The 21,455-nt window shown below is 35.6% G+C and overlaps 1 protein-coding gene across 1 annotated transcript in view; it reads left to right on the top strand.

Moving 5' to 3' along the window:
* The first annotated feature begins 2,477 nt into the window (after positions 1-2,477).
* LOC100302602 (transcription factor AP-2) overlaps positions 2,478-21,455 on the top strand; it is a 104,695-nt gene continuing 85,717 nt past the window's right edge. The window contains exon 1 of the mRNA XM_038018059.2: positions 2,478-2,749. Coding sequence (XP_037873987.1) covers positions 2,720-2,749 — 30 coding nt within the window. The 5' untranslated portion in view covers positions 2,478-2,719. The remainder of the gene's footprint in view (positions 2,750-21,455) is intronic.

A 21,455-nucleotide genomic window follows, 5' to 3' on the forward strand; every position in this document is an offset into this window, starting at 1 on the left:
TGCTTTTGCAATTTTCAAGTGTGACTAATACGTACGTGTTTTGGATCGGAGTTAATTTATTTTATTGCTTCCATAACGAAACGCGCGCTAGCTTCCTTATGGGTCGCCATCGTTAGTACGTGTGCCATTTAATTTTGAATTTCAACAAATTGTGGTAAATTAATTAGACTTGTGTTAAAGAAATACCAAATGGTAAACAGTCGACGTCACTCTAAACATGTCATTTAGGATCCTCGCGATCCATTAACGGTGCTTTTAGGTACCTCAAGCACCGGTCATCGTTCTCGTCGAACCCGTCGCTTGCGACGAAAGGCTCGGAGAGTAAATTAACCCTCAGTGTGTGGTTTAATTTTCGTTCTTTGGATATAAGTTGTCGTTTCAGGATTAAAAAAAGCAAATACATATTATACATAGGTACATTTTAGGTGCCTTAAGTTTTTGAAGTTACAACGCGAGTACTTGATTGTTTTTTTTTGTTCCTACCTAAGCTGGTAACCGAGCGAGTAGATGAGCTCACGGGGCTCTAACCTGAGTTGCTAACACTAGCCCTAGCAAGAGCAGTGCTTCGCAGAATCTACCACCGGATTGGAATCGCGACCCATTAAGAAGACCTAACGAGAAACTCAGTGGGTCCTGTCTATGGATTAGTTCGCACGTCGAACTTTTTACGTCGGACGTCGACCGGTGCTTAAAGAGCTTAAAAGCACCAAAAATTGTTGCTATAGTTTTTCTTCATCGTCGAGTTCCAGTCATGACCGGTAAAAAAAAAGTTTTTTTTTTTATTGCCTTTGTAGGCAGACGAGCATGCGGCCCACCTGTAAGTTCATATTAAAGCATTTATTTTCACAGACTTGTGTTGTGTCTCTTTGGAATCGAGTTATAGTGGTCCAACAAAAACCTCACCTACACCCTGAGGGCTGTCAAACTGACATCTGTCAGAGCATTGTGCGTTCTCGGGAAATTTCGTGCGTTGTGGTGACAACACATCTCTACTCACAAAGGAGGATGTAATTTGACGTAATTAATTTTATATTTTCGATGCATACATACCCTCGGGGTTTGACAGAAGGTAGACGAGAGGCCAAAAATTTTCCTTAACTTTTTTTTTCACTTTAAATAGAATGAAGTTGAAAGTTATGTATGTAAAGTTTTTTTTTTTAATAATCTTCATAAGCAAAGGAATATGGAAAAAAACTACACAAAACGTATGAAGGTTAAAAAATTAATTTAGGTATTTCGTTCTTACTAGTTTTAGGGCATCTTGTGATGATGGGTAGGTACCATAACCCTGAATATTTCTGGCGTGAAACCAACTTGAAGTTCCACTTTGAAGGGCGAGGCAGCCATTGTTCGAAGTATTAAAAAATACTTAGCGAAGTATTAAAAAATTACCAGACTTAAAATTCATGGCTCAAGGTCGATGACGAAATTTACATATTATGTTGTTGTTGTTATTGTTGTTGTTGTTGTAGGTTCCGGTAATTATTTAACATTAGGTCAACTGTGAGCTCGTCTACACTTCTAAGCAATAAAAAAGAAAAGAAAAAAATATTGAGCTTTCACCCAGCAAATTCCTAAAAGAGGATGTATCTATTAGGTATAATTACGGTCAAAAGTGTTCAATATTTTTCTTTTTTTCGAAAATATACGTCGGGTTTATAGAGTTTGCAGAGTTTTGTAGGTATATAGTTAGTAGTAAGCACGTACGTAGTAGTAATGTTTAGTAGTAGGTATATAGTAGTAAGCACGTCACTTCATGAAACAAAAATCGGTACTTTCGATTTATTTGTCATTCAAATTGTTAACGTTGTTTAGTGTATTGCTGTTTTTTTGGCTGTATTCAATAAACTGTGTAATAAAAAAAAACAATGTTGTTTAAAATAAACACCAAAAGGATTAAAATGAAACATTTTCAAACAAACGAAACAGGCATTCCGCGTTTACGCTGTAATCGAATTCTGAAAGAGATCATCGCCCTTTCGCAAAATGCTATTCAAAATACGAATCACGTTTTTATCGATTCCCGTCTATACCTTGTGACGTTTAAAGAAAACACTATGAACACAAAAAAAAAAAACATAAAGCATTACATCGAATGTGTTCCTTTGAGCCTCTTCAAATATCGACAAAAACTAACAACAGAACAATGAGATGCGCTCGCGCAAACCCGCCGCTACACACGGAATAGGAACTCAAACATTAAACCATTTGAACGTCACATGTAACTGCTCACTTAACCCTACAATGGCCATAAAGAATTACAATTAATCGCTGCGACGAGAAATGCCACCGCGCGGGAAAAAACGTCAAAATATTGTCCGAGAATGCGACCGCGAGCCCCCGGTGGGGGCTACCGGGGAGCCAATGGGGAGGCGTCGCGGGGACCCGCTACCGCTTTTTGGCCAATGACGTTACCCCGGGGCGGAGCCTCGAGCTACGCAGCGCGTTTCGCCCCCAGCGAAAACCTTTTCGCCTGCAGTCGTTTACAGATAAGCCCGCGGGATGGTCGATTATTATTACATTTCGTACGCGTGATCCTGTGCTCTACGCGAACCGCCCGAGGCGTTTGTCGAATCGATAGCAATGCACAAAGCCGAGAGCCGGCCAATAAGTTCCGAATGTTTACAACCTTCGTCGTTTCTGTGATATGGGAGAGATATTTTGTGCTTTCTGTGATAAATACGTTTGCCTTCGTTTAGATACATAGATTAGCGGCGGCATGAACTTATACATGCAGTGTCATCGTGAGGTAAGTTTGTTCCGGTATTTTCCTGTATAGCTTCATTGACCCTGTTATAAACTAAACTAAAAATATTTATTAACAATGTGTAATGTGGCCAGCGTTAAGTGGCAAGGAGTGAAATTGAGATAAGTATCTAGCTTTAATTCGTCAGTTAAATTAACAAATTTAATTAAAAAGTTTCATTATTGTGTCAAAAATTATTAAAGTGTTGTTTTTATTTTATATTTTTTGAATACTTATCAGACTTATAATACAACGGAACTAGTCATTATAGAAAACATTCTAAAAGAAAAACGCAAAGGGATTTGAAACATCAACCTTGAGTCGACGACAATATTCGATTTAACTATTTTTAATATTACACACTATACCTAGTTTATAATTAATATTCTTTATATAATTGAACCCGTAGCTACATTTTACGACATTAGCGTACCTACATGTGTTTTAATTAATAAGTATTGAATATCTATGAAAATAAACAACCACGGCTAGTGATATATAAATAATTTTGTAATTAAAATCCTATAATATGTATTTCGGTTAATATTTTTAGTTTATATGTAACTTAAAAAAACTTACCTCCGAACAATACCCCTAATATCAGACTTCGGTTCAGTAAGATGGACCTTGGGAGTTTTAGTAAAAAATATTTTATATTCTCAAATACAATACTCAAGTAATCCATCTAAAACACACTGGTGGTAGGACGTCTTGTGAGCCCGCACGGGTAGGTACTAACCACCGCCCTGCCTATTTCTGCTGTGAAGCAGTAATGCGTTTCGGTTTGAAGGGCGGGGCGTTGTACTGTAAAAGCTGAGACTTCGAACTTATGTCTCAAGATGTTAACTCGTCCCCACCAATCTGCGCAATAAATAAAAAAAAACAAAAAAATTGTGGTTCCGAATATGCATAATATGACATTCTGTTAAACTTTTTTTTTAAGAAATTTTATGACCTGGTAACTAAGACCTTAGGTCCTTAGGTCATGTCTTATTTTAATTTTTAATATAATTTTTATGAAACATGATATGGAGTGAAATGTAATGAAGATGATTAATTTGAGACATTAATCAACCGGGATGAAATAAAATAAAATCAGATGAGATGATATGGGATAAAATACAATCTCCGTAAAATGGTGGTCATTAACTGAGATTTTTTCAGTGGACTTTTTGGAGGATTCCGTAAAGTTACGTCCAGCGGTTTTATTTCATTTTCCCACATTTGTGCACTTTCACAGATATTAAACAGTTAATAAATCACCGATATTACACATTTAAACCTGAAGAAACACTAACTAGACAAAATAAAACAAATCACACAACATCATTCCTCGCGTTCCCGCCAAAAAGTCTGGATGAAATATAAAAAAATAAAAACACCACAGATAATTCATAGACATTAAGATACATAGAGTAATTACAGTGTTCGGTCTTTAAGAAATGAATTTAGCAAATTAAATAAATCTGTAGATACTTACATTTGTTTGTCCTGATTCGACCAACAACTCTATTTTGTTCTATTATCGGAATTTATGTGGTAGGTATAACATTAATGAGAGATCCCATTCCACGACGCCCCTCATGCGGCCAATGATCGGAGGCGCTGGCGGGACATTACAAGGAGCAAAATCCTGTCGACATACAATGGTCTCGACCCTCAGCAGTGAGGAAACGATGCGAAGAGAGAACATTAATAAAATACATATGAAAATATAAATGATGTTTTGTGTTGTTACTAACATATAAGTTACGTTCGGTTGAGTTGCGTTTAAGATTGAAAAATCAGCGTAAGTTTAAGACGATGATTTAGATACTCAATTATATAATTTATTTTTAAATCTCAAAGCTCGTGCATGATTGGAATTAATGCAGTTGTAATGTTTTTAATAATGTTGATCGATCCAATCGACTAATTTTGTTCTAAAATCAAGAAAAGGTATTTGTAATCGACTCTTACACGATCAGATTGCCGCCATTTTTTATTTTTCATTTACAAATTTTAATAATCATTGTTAGCGCTCAATACAGTACGTGCGTATCGAGGTAGTTACTGTCAACGCTTTAAGCTGCTTTCAGACTACGCTATACTATAGTGCCATATAGTATTGCATAGTAAGTAAGCCATAGTATAGTAAGTATAGTATAGTAAGCCAATAATATATAGTACAGTGTGAACGTGTCCATAACAATGTATGGTGTACGATATTGTTGTGCTATGAGCTATATCAGTGATTCTCAACCACTGTTCCGCGGCACTTTTGTGTGCCGCGAAATTTCAAAAGTGTGCCGCCAAATTTTGCCAATATATGTTATGATGTTAATATTATTAAATTATATCAAATATTTTTTTATTTATTATTAGCTTGCAATTAATCCCTTTTTAAACGTTTAAATATTATTAAAGCATATATTAGTTTATTTCGTATATTTAATGTTTTTTTATAAACGTTTTATGCAGTGTTTTAGAAAGTAAATAGTTTAAATGTTTTTCTTTGTGTGCCGCCAAATTTTAAAATCGTTTAATGTGTGCCGCCAAATTTTAAAATCGTTAAATATGTGCCCCAACAAATAAAAGGTTGAGAATCACTGAGCTATATACTATATGCTATTATATTATAGCGTAGTCTGAAAGCAGCAGCTTTAACGATAGCGTCGATTTTTATTAAACAACTAGCTGACCGGCAGACTTCGTAGTGCCTCAATCGATAAATAAAAGATCTAAACTTTTGTATAAAATAAACTTAAGACAAACAAAAAAAACCGTCCGACGGGGGCACATCAAAGGGAAAACGAAATTGTTATTTTTATTTAATTCCGAGAATTTTCGTATTTATCTACCTTTTAAACCTTCAAATAATTCAAGACCAAAATGAACCAAATCGGTCCAGCCGTTCTCGAGTTTTAGCGAGACTAACGAACAGCAATTCATTTTTACATATAAAATATTTTATATATAATTCTGGTTTCTTTAGAATATTTACCAAAATAAGCGAAGGCAAGTTGAACGCGACTCCCGGCCTGATTCCAACTGAGATATCTCCTTCCCCTCGCCATCCTACATAACCGACCGTAGATGCTCTGAACTTAAAGGAATCTGTACTAATTGCCTATTTCTGCCGCGAATCTACAATTCGACTTCACAGCAGACTACACCACATGCGACCTTGAATCTATTTATCGATCTGCGATGTTATAAACAGTTTTCAAATAATAACATGAAATCATTAATAATATTAAGGTATACTTTAAATGTGTGGATTAATAATACAATTAAATGATGTGTTAACGTAAGAAACTTAGTTCGCTTCATTAAGCAAGCATAAATCGAGATGTCTTTTTTTAAATTGTTTAGATGGATGGATGAGTTCACAGCCCACCTGATGTTAAGTGGTTACTGGAGCCCATAGACATCTATAACGTAAATGCGCCGCCCACCTTGAGATATGAGTTCTAAGGTCTCAGTATAGTTACAACGGCTGCCCCACCCTTTAAACCGGAACGCATTACTGCTTCACGGCAGAAATAGGCAGGGCGGTGGTACCTACCCGTGCGGGCTCACAAGAGCCCGTACGGTTCTACCATCAGTAATTACGCAAATTATAATTTTGCAAGTTCGATTTTTCTTACACGATGTTATTCCTTCACCGCGGAAGTCAATCGTGCACATTTATTAAGTACGTATTTCATTAGAAAAAATTGTACCCGCCTGCGAGATTCGAACACCGGTGCAACGCTACATACGAATGCACCGGACGTCTTATCCTTTAGGCCATGACGACTAGTAAAACTGACTGTCTATAGGATTTCACATGTTTTCTCTTCTTCGCTGCTTGAATAATAGACAATTGACACCACACACTCTATATCTACCACGGTAATTGTCTTATAACCAATTTCGATAGTGATTTTATAAATAAGGCCCGATTTATGTGTATCGCAAGGCGAAGACACAATTAACCTTATGAGCGCGAACCGTCGATAGATCGACTCTCTACTAATGCGTATAAAGTGCGGAGCGTCGGAATACCGACTATTTGCGTGGTTTTATTATAGGTATTAGATACCGACCAGTTAAGTAAAGCTTAGCATTGATTTTGGTTTTTTTTTTAAGCTTAAAGATTATTTTAAGGTATCTACTACTTTTCATAAATGCTTTAGTGATTTCTGCAAAATATGTGAAAAAAAAACTCACCACTAAAAGGGTTAAAACTACTTTGCGATTTAATCATGCGTTTCTCATTGTCATCATTTTATTTCAAATGTTTCAAATACAGTTCTGACATTCGCCTTACCACAAGCTACTAATTGCTCCTTCTGTGTGAAATGAAACGTAAAAAAATCAAGGAGTTATTCTCTATGGAAAACCAGACGGTAGATCACACAATATCGAAATGACCACAAGAGCAGCTTTGTCATCCGCGACCACGAAAACTGTAAAGTAATCGAAATATCGGAAATAATGCTAAGATTACGAAAAAAAAACGCAAGATTAAATCGTAAAAGGTACTTGTAAACATATTTTACGGATCGCAAGCTTTTGGTATTTCGGTAATATACGTACCTACCCGTATATTTCTTTGTGGAGGTTTTATTTTTTCCTACCTGTGCTGAGATAGCCTTGAGAGGCTATTTCAGCTTCACCCTAATGTATAGGTGAGCTCACGGGGCTCAAACCGGAGTGTTGCTAACACTGGCCCTAGCAAGAGCAGTGCTTCGCAGAATCTACTACCGGATCGGAAACGCAACCCACTGAGAAGATCCGGTTAGAAACTTAGTGGGCTGTGTCTATGGGTTAATTCCCTTCGTCGCAAGCAACGGGTTTGACGAGGACGGTGACCGGGGTGTGGAGGTAATTCGTGAACCATGTACGTATTTCATTAGAAAAAAAAATGTACCCGCTTGCGAGATTTGAACATCGGCACTGTCGCATCGCTCGATATTAACGCACCTGACGTCTTATCCTTTAAGCCACGACGACATCCCTAAAAACTAATTATTAATATTAAATTTTGTGTCTACAATCGGCAACCTCCCTCAGATCCGGAATTATAAGAATCCTTCTGTAATTACTAGACCTGTTACTAGTACAACTAGCGTTCTTAGAAGTGTCATTAAAACGAAAACCGGCCATACTGTTACAATGTGAAGTTCTGCTAAAATATGTATAAAACTGTAGGCTGTCATTAGGGATCCTTTTTATTACTCAAGTTGTTATTCGAAACCTTATAATTGACGGTTCACGACGATTATTATTACACTCTAGACATCTCTAAAGGGAGTTGAACAGAAACATGGCGTCACTTTCTGTTAATTAATACTTTTATTGAAATGTGGTCGGAAAACTCGTACCATTCAAGGTAAATACGAATGGTGTTTTCAATGTTATTAATTATGGTAAAACAAAGTTAGTAAAAGAAGAGTATGGAAAGGTATGGCAGCTGTTGGACTATAAAAAAACGGAGACTTAGAACTCATGTACGAATTTTACTGGTGGTAGGAGGTTTTGTGAGTCCGCGCGGGTAGGTACCACCTCCCTGCCTATTTCTGCCGTGAAGCAGTAATGCGTTTCTGCTTGAAGGACAGTTGTTGTAAACAAAAGTCTCTCTGACTTTAGAACTCAAGTATCAAGATGGATGGCGGCATTTACGTTGTAGATGTCACAATTGTTACATTGGTACGCTTAAACCTGAAGTAACAGTGAATTAACAAAACTAGAGGTCCCGCAGTAGTCGAAATTCGACTATAATTAATTGGAATTGTAAGTTTGTACACTATTATGATTGTATTTTATACTTCTATAATCACAAATTTCGCCAAGACTACACTATAAAAAATATTAACAAAGACAAACATTATTTAAGTAATCTATTCTCAATTTGACAACAGACGTCAAGAACAAAAGTTTGACAATAAATAGTATGCATGCGTGTGTGCGTCAAATACATGGTATGTAGTGTGTGTAATGTTTTCTTTATTGATTTAATGTATCCTTTATGCATTATTTAAAAAAATAATAGCATTGTGCACTTCTTCTCTATATTCTCTAAAAGTGTGGAAAATGTCATACTCCTCCGTCCGCGCAATTTTCGTAAAAAGGGATACAAAGTTTTTGCTTCACGTATTCATATATAGATAAAACAATTCACACAATTTAGCTCCTAGCTTTTTTCCCCTACATGACGGGTAGGTGAGCTCACGGGCTCAACTTGAGAGAATTTGCCAACACTAGCTCTAGCAAAAGCAGTGCTTCACAGAATCTAAAACCGGATCGGAATTGCGACCCGCTGAGAAGATCCGACGAAAAACTCAGTGGGCTGTTCCTAGTGCTCCTATGCTCCTAGTGACCTAAACGTACTTGGCTGGTCTGAACGAAAGAGGATATGCGAGATAAGGTTATTATTTATCGCTTAGATGGGTGGACATGCTCACAGCCCACCTAGTATTAAATGGTTACTAGAGTCCATAGACATCTACAACGTAAATGTCTCTACTCACATTGAGATATGAGTTCTAAGGTCTCAGTATAGTTACAACGGCTGCCCCACCCTTCAAACCGAAACGCATTACTGCTTCACGGCAGAAATAGGCGCGGTGGTGGTACCCACCCGTGCAGATTCTCAAGAGGTCCTAACACCAGTAAAGCGTTTCCGCTTAAATGTCCTAAAGATTCTCGTCCGCTCGTAAATATGAGTTAGCCGTAGATAGGTAGGTACATACAACATGCTTTTCGTCTGTATAGTCCCTTCAATATTTTCGATATCTCACACCGATGACTTCTTTGCGATAATGCGAAAGAGAGGTGCATCGTTATTGCGCCAAGTCCGTGACAGTGGCAACAGTCTTTTGAGAATCATATAGAGCAAGATCGAGGGACTGCTGATTAATAGCCATTGCAGCAGGCACTTGGAAGGAGAAAAAAAAATGTAATGATGTAAAATGTATATAATGATAGTTATGTGTTAGATTAAATAAAATAAATAAATAAATATTTACTAACAATTACGCCACGTTAACTGGTCCCGTGATAAGTTCGTAAAGAACTTGTGTTACAGGTACCAGATAACGGAAATAAATGTAAGATTTTTATTATACACATATATATATTTAATATACATCCATAACCCTAAAAAAGACATTTATATTTATCATACAAATATCTTCCCTTAGCGGGATTCGAACCCGCGACCCCCTTGTGTAGTGACCATGTCACTTACCACTACACCAGACGGCCAGATTTTTTAAGTTACTAACATAGATTATAAGTAATTCTTACTAACAAAATGTTATGGTTTTAAAAAGAAAGGAAAACTGAAATAAAGAATAATAATAATATTTGCAAGGTCCAAGCACTGCACTATCCTTTAATCTTCCACATTGTTAGCTATAACAACTCTGCGGTATTTTCTAGATAAATCATGTAAATTACGCAGTTAGGCTTACGGTATTGAGGGCGATATTTTTTCTCTAAGCTTTTTCTTTTGTTTTTTGTTTATCTCCTCACCTCTCTGTTTCTCTCAAAGGAAAATATTTGTTAGGTTCCGAAATTGAATATCCTGATCGGTTATAGTGCTATTTTTGATCAGTATTCAATGATGTTTAAGTCAACGTCAATTCGCGTCAATACAGGTTTGCTTGAAGTGAGTCGTTTGGTGTGAAAGGGCCCTTAACATCCTTGGGTTCTTGGTCTGCTCCTAACATAGTCGCGGGAAAAAAAAAATGAAGGTTTGTTATGAGATGCGATGACAATAGGATGGGAAAAAAGTCTTTTCGCATTATAGTATGTATGAACTTGTAATAAAATCTCTTTGGCCATACTATTTGCATCTGGCTGGTTTTGGTATCATTCAAAGTTTAAATTTTAAAGAAGATAATTACAAATTCAAATTAGGAAAATGTGCGATTTTTATTTATTTTTCGTACTTTCAAGAAACTTTTCCCCAACCTATATGCGGGAGAAGGCACAGAGGCAGAAATTCAATGCGCTGGTCGGACCAAATACGCTCCACTCTCAATACCTCAGTCCACGTTGGTATCCACACAGCCGAGGACAGGCAGGAATGGCGCAAGATGATGCAGGAGAAAGTTATTAGAGGAGGTCACGACCCTCAGCACTGAGGATTATCGACGCAGGGAGGAGGAGGAGGATATTTAGAAGACGTTAAGTCAGTAAGAAATATGTATGTCCAGGGATGAAAGGTTTAAGCGACATTTCGCTAAATACACGAGATTTAGCATTGTAATTAAAGGTGCGTTTTATTTGGTATCAGCATCAACAGTTCGATGTTTGAATGATGAACTTTAATTAAGTTTAGTCCATTCAAATAGCTGAAAAAGGTTTTTTGTTGTAGAGATATTTTTTTATTTATTTTTTCTTCAAAGGGATCTCCTGTAAAGTTGCAAATATGTCGCTTAAGCCAAAACTTTTCACCTGTCGATTTATATATTTTATAGTTTACCGTATGTCAAAGAACGTCATTTGTTAATAAATAAAGGGGCGAATCTCGGTTATTAGATAAGTGAAAATTGATTTTCACTAAGGAACACACGAAAACAATCCAAATCGAAAATAAATTTCCAAAAATAAACTTAAAAAATAACGACAAATTCAAGTAATCTATAATAATAAACTTTATATTAATTAAACGCGATCCGACGTAATAAAGGTTGGGGATAAAAAAAAACGAAGCCTCCTTGAAAAATGATAAAAGAAAAATTGACTTAGAATAACTTTCTTTTAAAACAACCGATGCGATCCCATTAAAGCGCTGTCATCGTTCGCTTGATAAGATTTAAATTGGCCGCCAACAATAAACCTCCTGTCAAATCCGCCATTAATTTTCGAAGTGCGGATTTTGATTTTCGAACGGGAGTCCTCGTTGCCAGGCTTGAAAATTTAATTTGTATACATACAAGAACCGTTCGTAGCTTAGTTCTTCGCAAACCTCTTTGTAAATAAAACTCTTTAACTAAATCGAATTATTAAATCATAAATTAAATTTTAAAAAAAACCATTAAAAACGGGTGACTCTTCTTTGTGTGTTTTATTTTTATTTTTAGTCGATAGCCTCTTAATAGTAATTCCCTACCATAGGTCATTGACTTCAGTTATTGGCAATACTTTACTAATTTCAAGTGAGTTCAAATTGTTTGAGATAGAACTTTATATAAAAAGAAGTAACTATTGGAACATGTAACTAGCTGATTTAAGGGAGAATCGTTTGGGCAGCAGAATTTTTTTACACGCTTTATATTAGCTTCACTTGTATGTATATTTGTATATTTTTAACTGACTCCTTTAGACGCGATTTTGACAAACTTTAAACGGCCAGATTTCATTCAAACTTTGTAGATTTATCGAGGACCGACGACAATACACTAATTTGATAAGATTATTCCATTATTCAATTTCCAAAATAAAGTTTTTGCCAATTTATATGATTTTTATCTATAGTCGATAAGGCAGGAATTGTTGTTAAAGTACTTAATAGTTTTGAAAATACGCTTTTATAGAAAATGTAACTAAAAAATTAAAAATAAATAATAATTAAAAAAAACTAAAAAACACGCTTTATATAGAATTCAACTAAAAAATAGAAAATAAATTTTAATAAATTTATACTGAAAATAGTGTAAAATATATTCTACTTAAAAAAAAAAAAGATTTGTTGAGTATGTCTTTCATTAGAAAAATTGGTACCCGCCTGCGGGATTCGAACACCAGCACCGTCGCATCACTCGATACGAATGCACCGAACGTCTTATCCTTTAGGCCACGGCAACTTTCTCTGTGAGAACTCATGCTTTTATGATATTTACAATGATTTCTATTTTTCTAATGAAATACGTACTTGACAAATGTTCACGATTGGCTTCCACGGTGTAGGAATAATATCGTGTAATAAAAATGAAACCCGCAAAAATTATAATTTGTGTAATTACTAGTTGTAGGACCTCTTGTGAGTCAGCGCGGGTCGGTACCACCTGCCTGCCTATTTCTGCCGTGAAGCAGTAATATGTTTCTGTTTAAGGGTGGGGCAGCCGTTGTAACTATAGTACTGATACCTTAGAACTCATTTCTCAAGGAATGAAAGGAAGGCGTATTGTAAGCATGTACGACTTGGTACCATTACCCTGTGTATTTCAGATAAAAAGCCATCTGTTATTCTTTTGAAGCGTTGAATAATCGTTAATACTACAATTAAAACACGCAACCTCTGTGAGCTTCGATAACCACTTACTGCCGGATAATCCCAGAGTTCATCTATCCGTCTGCATCAATAAAGAATTTATTCGACGAACAATAAAATCTATTGCACCGAAACCAGATCCGATCCATAAACAAGATCGTCCGAGTCTATGGTTAACCTAAAAAAAAAAATTTGAGAGCCAATTACGAATGCCGTGTGTTGTGTAATTAAAGAACATTAATTACAGAGCGCAACGTACAACGAACTGATTACATAATTACGATTCATAATAGATTTTGTCAAAAAGATTTAACGACATGTCACATCGCGTACCGCCCACGGCCGCCCGGGCAATCCATAACGTTACTGGCAACAAACCTAATTGGCTATTTCGGAATAACTTTTTTTCAATAACCATTGCCGATACTTTTAATAGGCATTAAGACCGAGGATTCGAAGACTTTTTTTATTATTATTTTTAAATAAAAGGCACGGGGTAATGAAATGTGAGTCCGTTTTTTTTTTCTTTTTTATTATATTGATTTATAAGCAATGGATTTTTCGAATGTTAATGAAGCATTGAGGTTGCAATATCGGAAGTTCTTCGACAAATCACATAATATAGTTTTATCGATATCAAAATAACCAGACGAATCCTATTACTGAATTAGTGTTGAGCAAACCTAAGGATGTTGTAGTTTCAATTCCGAAGCCTACTTGGCGATAAATTTTGAAGTCATAATTGCGTTGGAACAAGGACTATTTTTACACAGCACACCGATACCGTACTTAAACTCCTAATTGTACCAGATCATTTTGGAAGCAAAAAAAAACTAACATTCTTACTTACAGCCACAAAAACTCTTGCTTTAGTAAATATCACAGATAACAGCCGATATACCGATACACGATACCTGTTCCCGAATAAAATAATACCGTCACTAATTAGTGTTGCCTCGCGAATAACAGATGGCGTTAATTATAAGTTAATACGTTAAGTAATGTCTAGTCAATTTTACCTATATGAAAGTTACACATGTCACCACCGACCGAGAAGCCAGACTTAAGGCTTCGTCAAACAGAACGCGTAATTAGCGCGCGTCAGAGCGCTAAGCTGACGCCGCCGAGATGTGTTGTACTACTATGGTAACATACCGTCAAACAGAGCCCCAGCGCTATAAGTACGCAGCGCTCTGTCGCGGCCTTCGCTAGAAGTAATAGTGTTCTGTGGTCGCGGCGTTAGGACGCTTTGACGTCAGGCGTTGTAATTTTTTACAAATTTTATTTTAGCGTCCGAATGAATGTGTATTAAAAAACTAGATAATGCCCGAAAAAATGATATAAATAGTTAAAAAATACCCATGCTTATACAATGCCTGCCACATCTGAATCACTCGGTTTCTTAATACTTTTAAATTTTCACACTGCTATCGAAAGTCACTATTGCGTTGCGTCAAGGAGCGTTGGGCTCATCTAGTCAAGTGACATGAAAAGAGCGCGACGTTAAGTACGCGGCACTAAGTACGCGTTCTGTTTGACGAAGGCTTTAAATCGTCCAGAAAACGCTTTACAGTCCTAACGTTTAGATTACGAGCTGTAAAATTCTATTTAAATTCCCAATTTGCAGTTAATAATTATTGTATTGCTTCAAGAGTTATAAAACTTTACGATCGCGAGTGGTAAAACGAAACGATTTCATATATCATATTATTGTTTCTACTGTTTGGAGTTATTGTTGTAATTGGATGCGATTTAGCAGAATCATCTAAAGCTAAGTATTTTGATTGATATTATGAGGGTTTGATGAATTCGAGATGACTCGTTCATCTTCTTTTTATGAAGGCATCGAAGCAGAACTCTTCTTCGTTACTTGGAAGAGGCTCATTCGCGATCCGATACTAGGTATAATTTGTACCGCGTATTGTCCGGCTTTCACACTTTTTATAGGACGTCCTCTTTGATGGCAGCGCCCTAGCCTTTCATAGCAATTTCAGGATGACGGTAACCATTTACTACCAGATAAAAAGTTTTCTTTAACGCTGATGGTAATAAATGTATCATTTGTAAGTCATATTTTAGGCTGAATGTGCAAAATTCCTTGAATAAAAACTATTGACGTTGTTCTTTGATCTGGTATCATTAAAAAAAAAAACAATTTAAGAAACATTATTTATACAATAATATTAGTTACCGAAAAAGTCTATAATACCATTTGAATAAACCAATAATCATTCAACAAAACGTACAACTAGACGAAAATCGAACGAAATACACACGATCCAATATTTCATCTCATCATTTTAAACGACTGTTACAAATATAAGGTATTGTGAGTCCACAGAGGTCGGAACCCGCAACCAAACAAATTTATACCCAACATTATTCATATTACGGACCTCGAGTTGTTTCCCCCTAATTAGAATCCATTCAACCGTAACCCATTAAAACTCGTCTAAAATAAAAAAATAATAATAATATCGAATAACTTACTAACTAGACGTATAAATCATTGAAAGACAATAAAATATATCGTCGAAGTCAACTCGAATGATGCAAAGGCGAAACTCAATAATGAACAACAATAAGGATTCGAAATAATTAAAATAAACTAATTTCTAAAACTGGCTGAACGTTTTATGAATGAATCCGTTCTCTTTTTTATTCTTAATCTGGTAACATTTCTCATTTGACGTCAGGCGCTCTGACAGTTCGGTTGTTTTTTTTTGTTTTTTTTTTTTTGTATGCGACCTCTCTGCAGGACGTGCATCCGTTGTGTATTCGAATTATAGCTTTTTTTTTATTATTTTGTAATCGATGCCGCGCTTTTGTCTTTTATTTAATTTTTTGTAATCGCTTAAAAATCGACACTTTATAATTTACAACTTGGGATCGAAGTGAGATCGGCTACCGCTAAAATTAATATTATTATGAGTCAACAATATAAACCCTTTTTGTAAATAATTGCACAATTGTTGGAAGGCTCAATTATTAGTAGATGTTATTTCAATCACAGTATTCTAAATAAATGTCGTATATCTATTGAACGAGACATCGCTTGGAAACTAGCAAGCTAATTCAAAGAATCCCCGTCATTCATGATGTAAATAACATAGCTAATAGTCGTTTGCACTTGTATAATAATTATACTATATTCTCCTTTTGAACTGGCCGACGTATCTAAGCAGAAAGGTAATTCAATTGAACAATATGCATCACGAAATTATTAACATCTTCGCCTGTCTTCAGAAATAAAGTCTCACAAAGCATACTGTCCCTTCAAACTAGTTATAGCTAATTGTAGCTGTTGCTAGAACTTAAGTAATCATTAATACCTTACAAACTGTTCAACTGTGAGTTTATAAGAAGTCTGAAATAAATAAATAAGCGCACTTCGCCGAAACGATTCAGACGTGTCTGTTGTTGTTGTTGTGTTGTTTTTCACATTGTTCGGAATTTTTGGCGGGAACGCGAGGAGTGAAGTTGTGTGATTTGTTTTATTTTGTCTACTTAGTGTTTCTTTAGGTTTAAATGTGTAATAACGATGGTTTATTAAATGTCTCTAAAATCTTTAATTCTTCTGATTCTGCTCTAATAAATAATATAATCTAAGTCTACGAGTGAAAATTATATGAAATTCCATTTAATAGTTCCGGAGATGTGCCTTTGCAAATAGACAAACAGAAATTTCTGTATACATGTGTATATATATATATATATAAAGTCGTCGTGGCCTAACGGATAAGACCTACGATACTCTATCTACTCGTATAGAGCGATGCTACTATGCTAGTGTTCGAATCTCGGAAACTTCAATCTATATATTGAAATACATCATATTCACAAATGACTTCCACGATAAAAATCAAACTGGTTAAAATCATAATTTGCTTTATTACTGGCGGTAGGATGTCTTGTGACTCCGCATGGGTAGGTACCACCACCCTGCCTATTTCTGCCGCGAAGCAGATGTGCGTTTTGGTTTGAAGGGTGGAGCAGCCGGTGTAATTATACTGAGACCTTAGAACTTATATTTCAAGGTGGGTGACGGAATTTCCGTTGTAGATGTCTATCGGCTGCCGTGATCTCATATCACCACGCGTGGGTTCTCGTGCACACGTCTAAAAAACCATCTTTCTGTATCCGTTTCTCAATAAAAAAGCTCTTATTGTATCTCGCACCCACGAGTCCTAAAACACCATCGCCAGTCGCAGTACCGCCACCGTCTCACGCGTCACGTACCGGAAAATAACGAGCCGCCTATAAATTATAAGGTCTCGTACTCAACAATAACACGTTACATCCAGCCTTTACTTTTTGTATTAGGAGAATTAAATTGAACGCTTCCTCGCGATTAAAATGAACGCACCTCTTTATTATTGTTTTTTAATGCCCTGACTCCTTGTCCTTTAGCCAAAACTAAATTTAGTATTATAATTTACTTCGATTACAAGAAAATGAATTAGATCGGAGTGAAATTATGTTGATGAATTCGGAATTAAATAATTTGTAAGTAAAATGTGTTATGGTGACGTTAATAAAATTTTTTGGAGATCCCGCGAAGCCACGCTCATTGAACCCTGTTTTATTTTCAAATTATGGTTAATGAGTCATCGTTATGACACATTTAAACCGGAAGAAACATTAGATTTTATAACAAAAAATAAATCGCCGCCTGATTTCCCGCCCAAAAAATATTTATGAATCGAAATGAATGTTGCCAGCTTATGGAATTTGCAATTTACTCATTGATGTCGATACACTAACTAATATGGTCGGAGTTTTGGTTACATTAGGAGTCTAAAATTATAAGTTGCATTTTTCAAGGCAATACGTACTTAATTTTGTCAAAGATAAACAAACTCCCATAGAGTTTCTCGCCGGATCTTCTCGATAAGTCGCGATTCTGATCCGATGATAGATCTCAGGTTAAGTCCCTGACCTAACCCACACATCCACGCGAACCTGGAATAGCCCTTAAAGCTATCAGTGCATAGGTGCAGAAAAAAAGAAACAATATCCTATGCATGAGTAAAGCTATGTAAAAGAATTAATTGTTCGACTTTTTTATTTACAGCCACCAGAAGCCGAGGCACAGACAGGGTCTGAAAACAAAACCATACAAACGCTCGTAATTAATACACGAAATATGCAATCAATCAAAGAACGCCGACGATGAAGCGTTTACACTATCCCCACCCCGTAACAGTCGAAAAATTTAAATTACTTTTTAATTTGAGCCCGACACAAGACGCCTTTGCCCGTAAAATAACAAGGTTTACGAACACACCGTGTTACGATAGAGGCGGGAACGACCACGAATCGAGCTACCGATTTTACCGATTTCATTTCATTACCGTCACGTAGGCACGCAGCGATTTTAATAAGAAATCTATAGCTGTGTAGGGTCTGTCAAAGAATAAATCAATGTTACCAACATAACAATATTTCTAATACGAAAAGCATTGTACCAATTATTTTTTCTATCTATATATACTAGAGGTCCCGCAGTAGTCGAAATTCGACTATAATTAATTGGAATTGTAAGTTTGTACCCTATTATGATTGTATTTTATACTTCTACTAGCGACCCGCCCTCGCTTCGCTTCGGAAACATTAAAACACACATGAAACAAAAAAAAAAAAAAAAAAAAAAAAAAAAAAAAAAAAAAAAAAAAAAAAAAAAAAAAAAAAAAAAAAAAAAAAAAAAAAAAAAAAAAAAAAAAAAAAAAAAAAGTAGCCTATGTTCATCAGGGACAATGTCGGCTTCTAATGGAAAAAGAATTTTTCAAATCGGTCCAGTAGTTTCGGAGCCTATTCGAAACAAACAAACAAACAAATCTTTCCTCTTTATAATATTAGTATAGATAATCACAAAATTCGCCAAGACTACACTATAAAAAATATTATGAAAGACAAACAATATTTAATCTCAATTTGACAACAGACGTCAAGAACAAAGGTTTGACAATAAATAGTATGCATGCGTGTGTGCGTCAAATACATGGTATGTAGTGTGTGTAATGCTTTCTTTATTGATTTAATGTATATTTATGCATAATTAAAAAAAAATATTAGCATTGTGCACTTCTTCTCTATATTCTCTATAACTGTGGAAAATTTCATACTCCTCCGTCCGCGCAATTTTCGTAAAAAGGGATACAAAGTTTTTGCTTCACGTATTAATATATAGATAAAAATGAATTGCTGTTCGTTAGTCTCGCTAAAACTCGAGAACGGCTGGACCGATTTGGCTAATTTTGGTCTTGAATTATTCGTGGAAGTCCAGAGAAGGTTTAAAAGGTGAATAAATATGAAAATGCTCGGATTTATACAAAAACAAACAATTTTGTTTTTTCTTGATGTGTATGATTTAAGTTTATTTTATACTAAAGTTTAGGACTTTTATTTATCGATCGAAGCACTACGAAGTCTACCGGGTCAGCTAGTATATTATAAAACTTTTATATCTAAACGTCTGCAACAGAATCTACATTATCTATACTGTCTTTACTAGCCACTGCCTCATCACGAAATGAACACATAAATTAAAAAAAACTGCGTAGACCTAAATTAATGTAATTTTTATAAAGAAGTATGTTTAATCTGTTCCCGTTGCCAAGAATATCTGAAAAAAAGTCACGGCGTTATATTATAATTAAAAAAAAAACATTGACAAGCCAACGGCCTCAACACGAGAATGTGTTGAAAAACCTTCAATAAATCTCGCTACACCTCCGCATTTCATTAACACAACCTCAAAGACTTAACTATAAAAGATATTAAAAACTTAAATTTGCCTACCGATCTTGAATATTTAATCCACACCATACCTTTTTTTTTTATTGCTTAGATGAGTGGACGAGCTCACAGCCCACCTGGTGTTAAGTGGTTACTGGAGCCCATAGACATCTACAACGTAAATGCGCCACGCACCTTGAGATATAAGTTCTAAGGTCTCAGTATAGTTACAACGGCTGCACCACCCTTCAAACCGAAACGCATTACTGCTTCACGGCTGAAATAGGCAGGGAGGTGGTACTTACCCGTGCGGATTCACGAGAGGTCCTACCACCAGTAAAACCTATTCTAAAATTAAAAGTTTAAAATGTATATTGTTACGCGCGTAGCTTTTATAATTTGACAGTTGATAATAGGTAGTCAAGATCCTTTTTACTCGTAAGACGTATGTAGCTAGTACGACTTATATTATAACGCGCGCGCCAACATCCATCATACAACCACGCCTCTAAAGCGAGCTATTAACCTACCAACATTTTTTAATTTTTTTTTTTTAATAGACAAAGGTCAGAAGATCTTGTACACATGTTAATAGTCTAACCAAAGTTGGACTATTAATCAGGTTACCATAGACTGCTCAAATTCGAAAGACAGGCAGACATTTTTTTCTGTAGAAATTACAAATTAGAAATTGCACGTTCACAAATGCCTTCCATAATGCAGCAATAATGTTGTGTAATTAAAAATTAAATTCGTAAAAATTCTAATTCCCTTAAATACTAGTAGTAAAAAAGGTAGAATTGTGAGCCCGCACGGATAGCTACCACTATCCTATTATATTAATTATTTCTGTCACGAAGCAGTTATATAATTGATACTTAGACTCATTGCTCAAGGTGTGTGACCATATCCAACGATATTCATAATAGGTTATCTATGGACATTCATAGTAGGATATCTCTGGATATCTAGTAGCAACTTACCGCGTTCGAGCACAGAAGAACAGAAAGCCTTTTATTTCCTACTAAATATTTTAACAGTTATTAACAAGTGTGACCATATAACTAATTTAATACACTTTGGCAGTTTTATGTAGAAACCCCATATTGGGCAAAGGCTTCCTCCAGAGATGCCCCATTGTCTCTGTCCTGTGCAATCTCTTTCCAATTTGGACCTGCCGTCTTTGTAATCTCATCTTCTCAAAGAGTCAATGCTCAACCTCTGTTAATTTTACCTAGTGGGCCTTTCCAAAACGGTACTTTTATGGTTCACATCTCATCCTGAAGCCTCGCGACGTGACCAATAACGTTCAGCCATACAAGTAGGTAGTAAATACAATCAATAGTTTATTCTTTTCTAATCTAACCTTAAATTAATTACTTAATACCTACCCCCCTTGGATTCGATGGACACATCGGTCCGTCAAATATTTCAAAACCTATAATTCCCAACGAATGCACACGTCAGGGAGGTGGCTTGAAGGGCCTATAGTAAAATTGTCAGCTGAAGTTTCTTCCACAGAAATAAAATAGACTTAAAAAAAACTACTGTTAACACCAGTAAAACTTTTGAATAAATATACCTACAAAACCCGCAAGCATAATAGGCATAAGGGCAATTTTTTTTTTCAAGGTATTTTATGACCTGGTACCTAAGACATGTCTTATTTTAATTTATATTCTTATTTTTATGAAAAATTATAATATGGAGTGAAATAAAATGAAGATGATTAATTTGAGACAATAGTCAACTGGGATGAAATTAACATAAGGGCAATAGAAC

Source organism: Bombyx mori, chromosome 20, assembly GCF_030269925.1.
Source record: "Bombyx mori chromosome 20, ASM3026992v2".
NCBI classification, from domain to species: domain Eukaryota; kingdom Metazoa; phylum Arthropoda; class Insecta; order Lepidoptera; family Bombycidae; genus Bombyx; species Bombyx mori.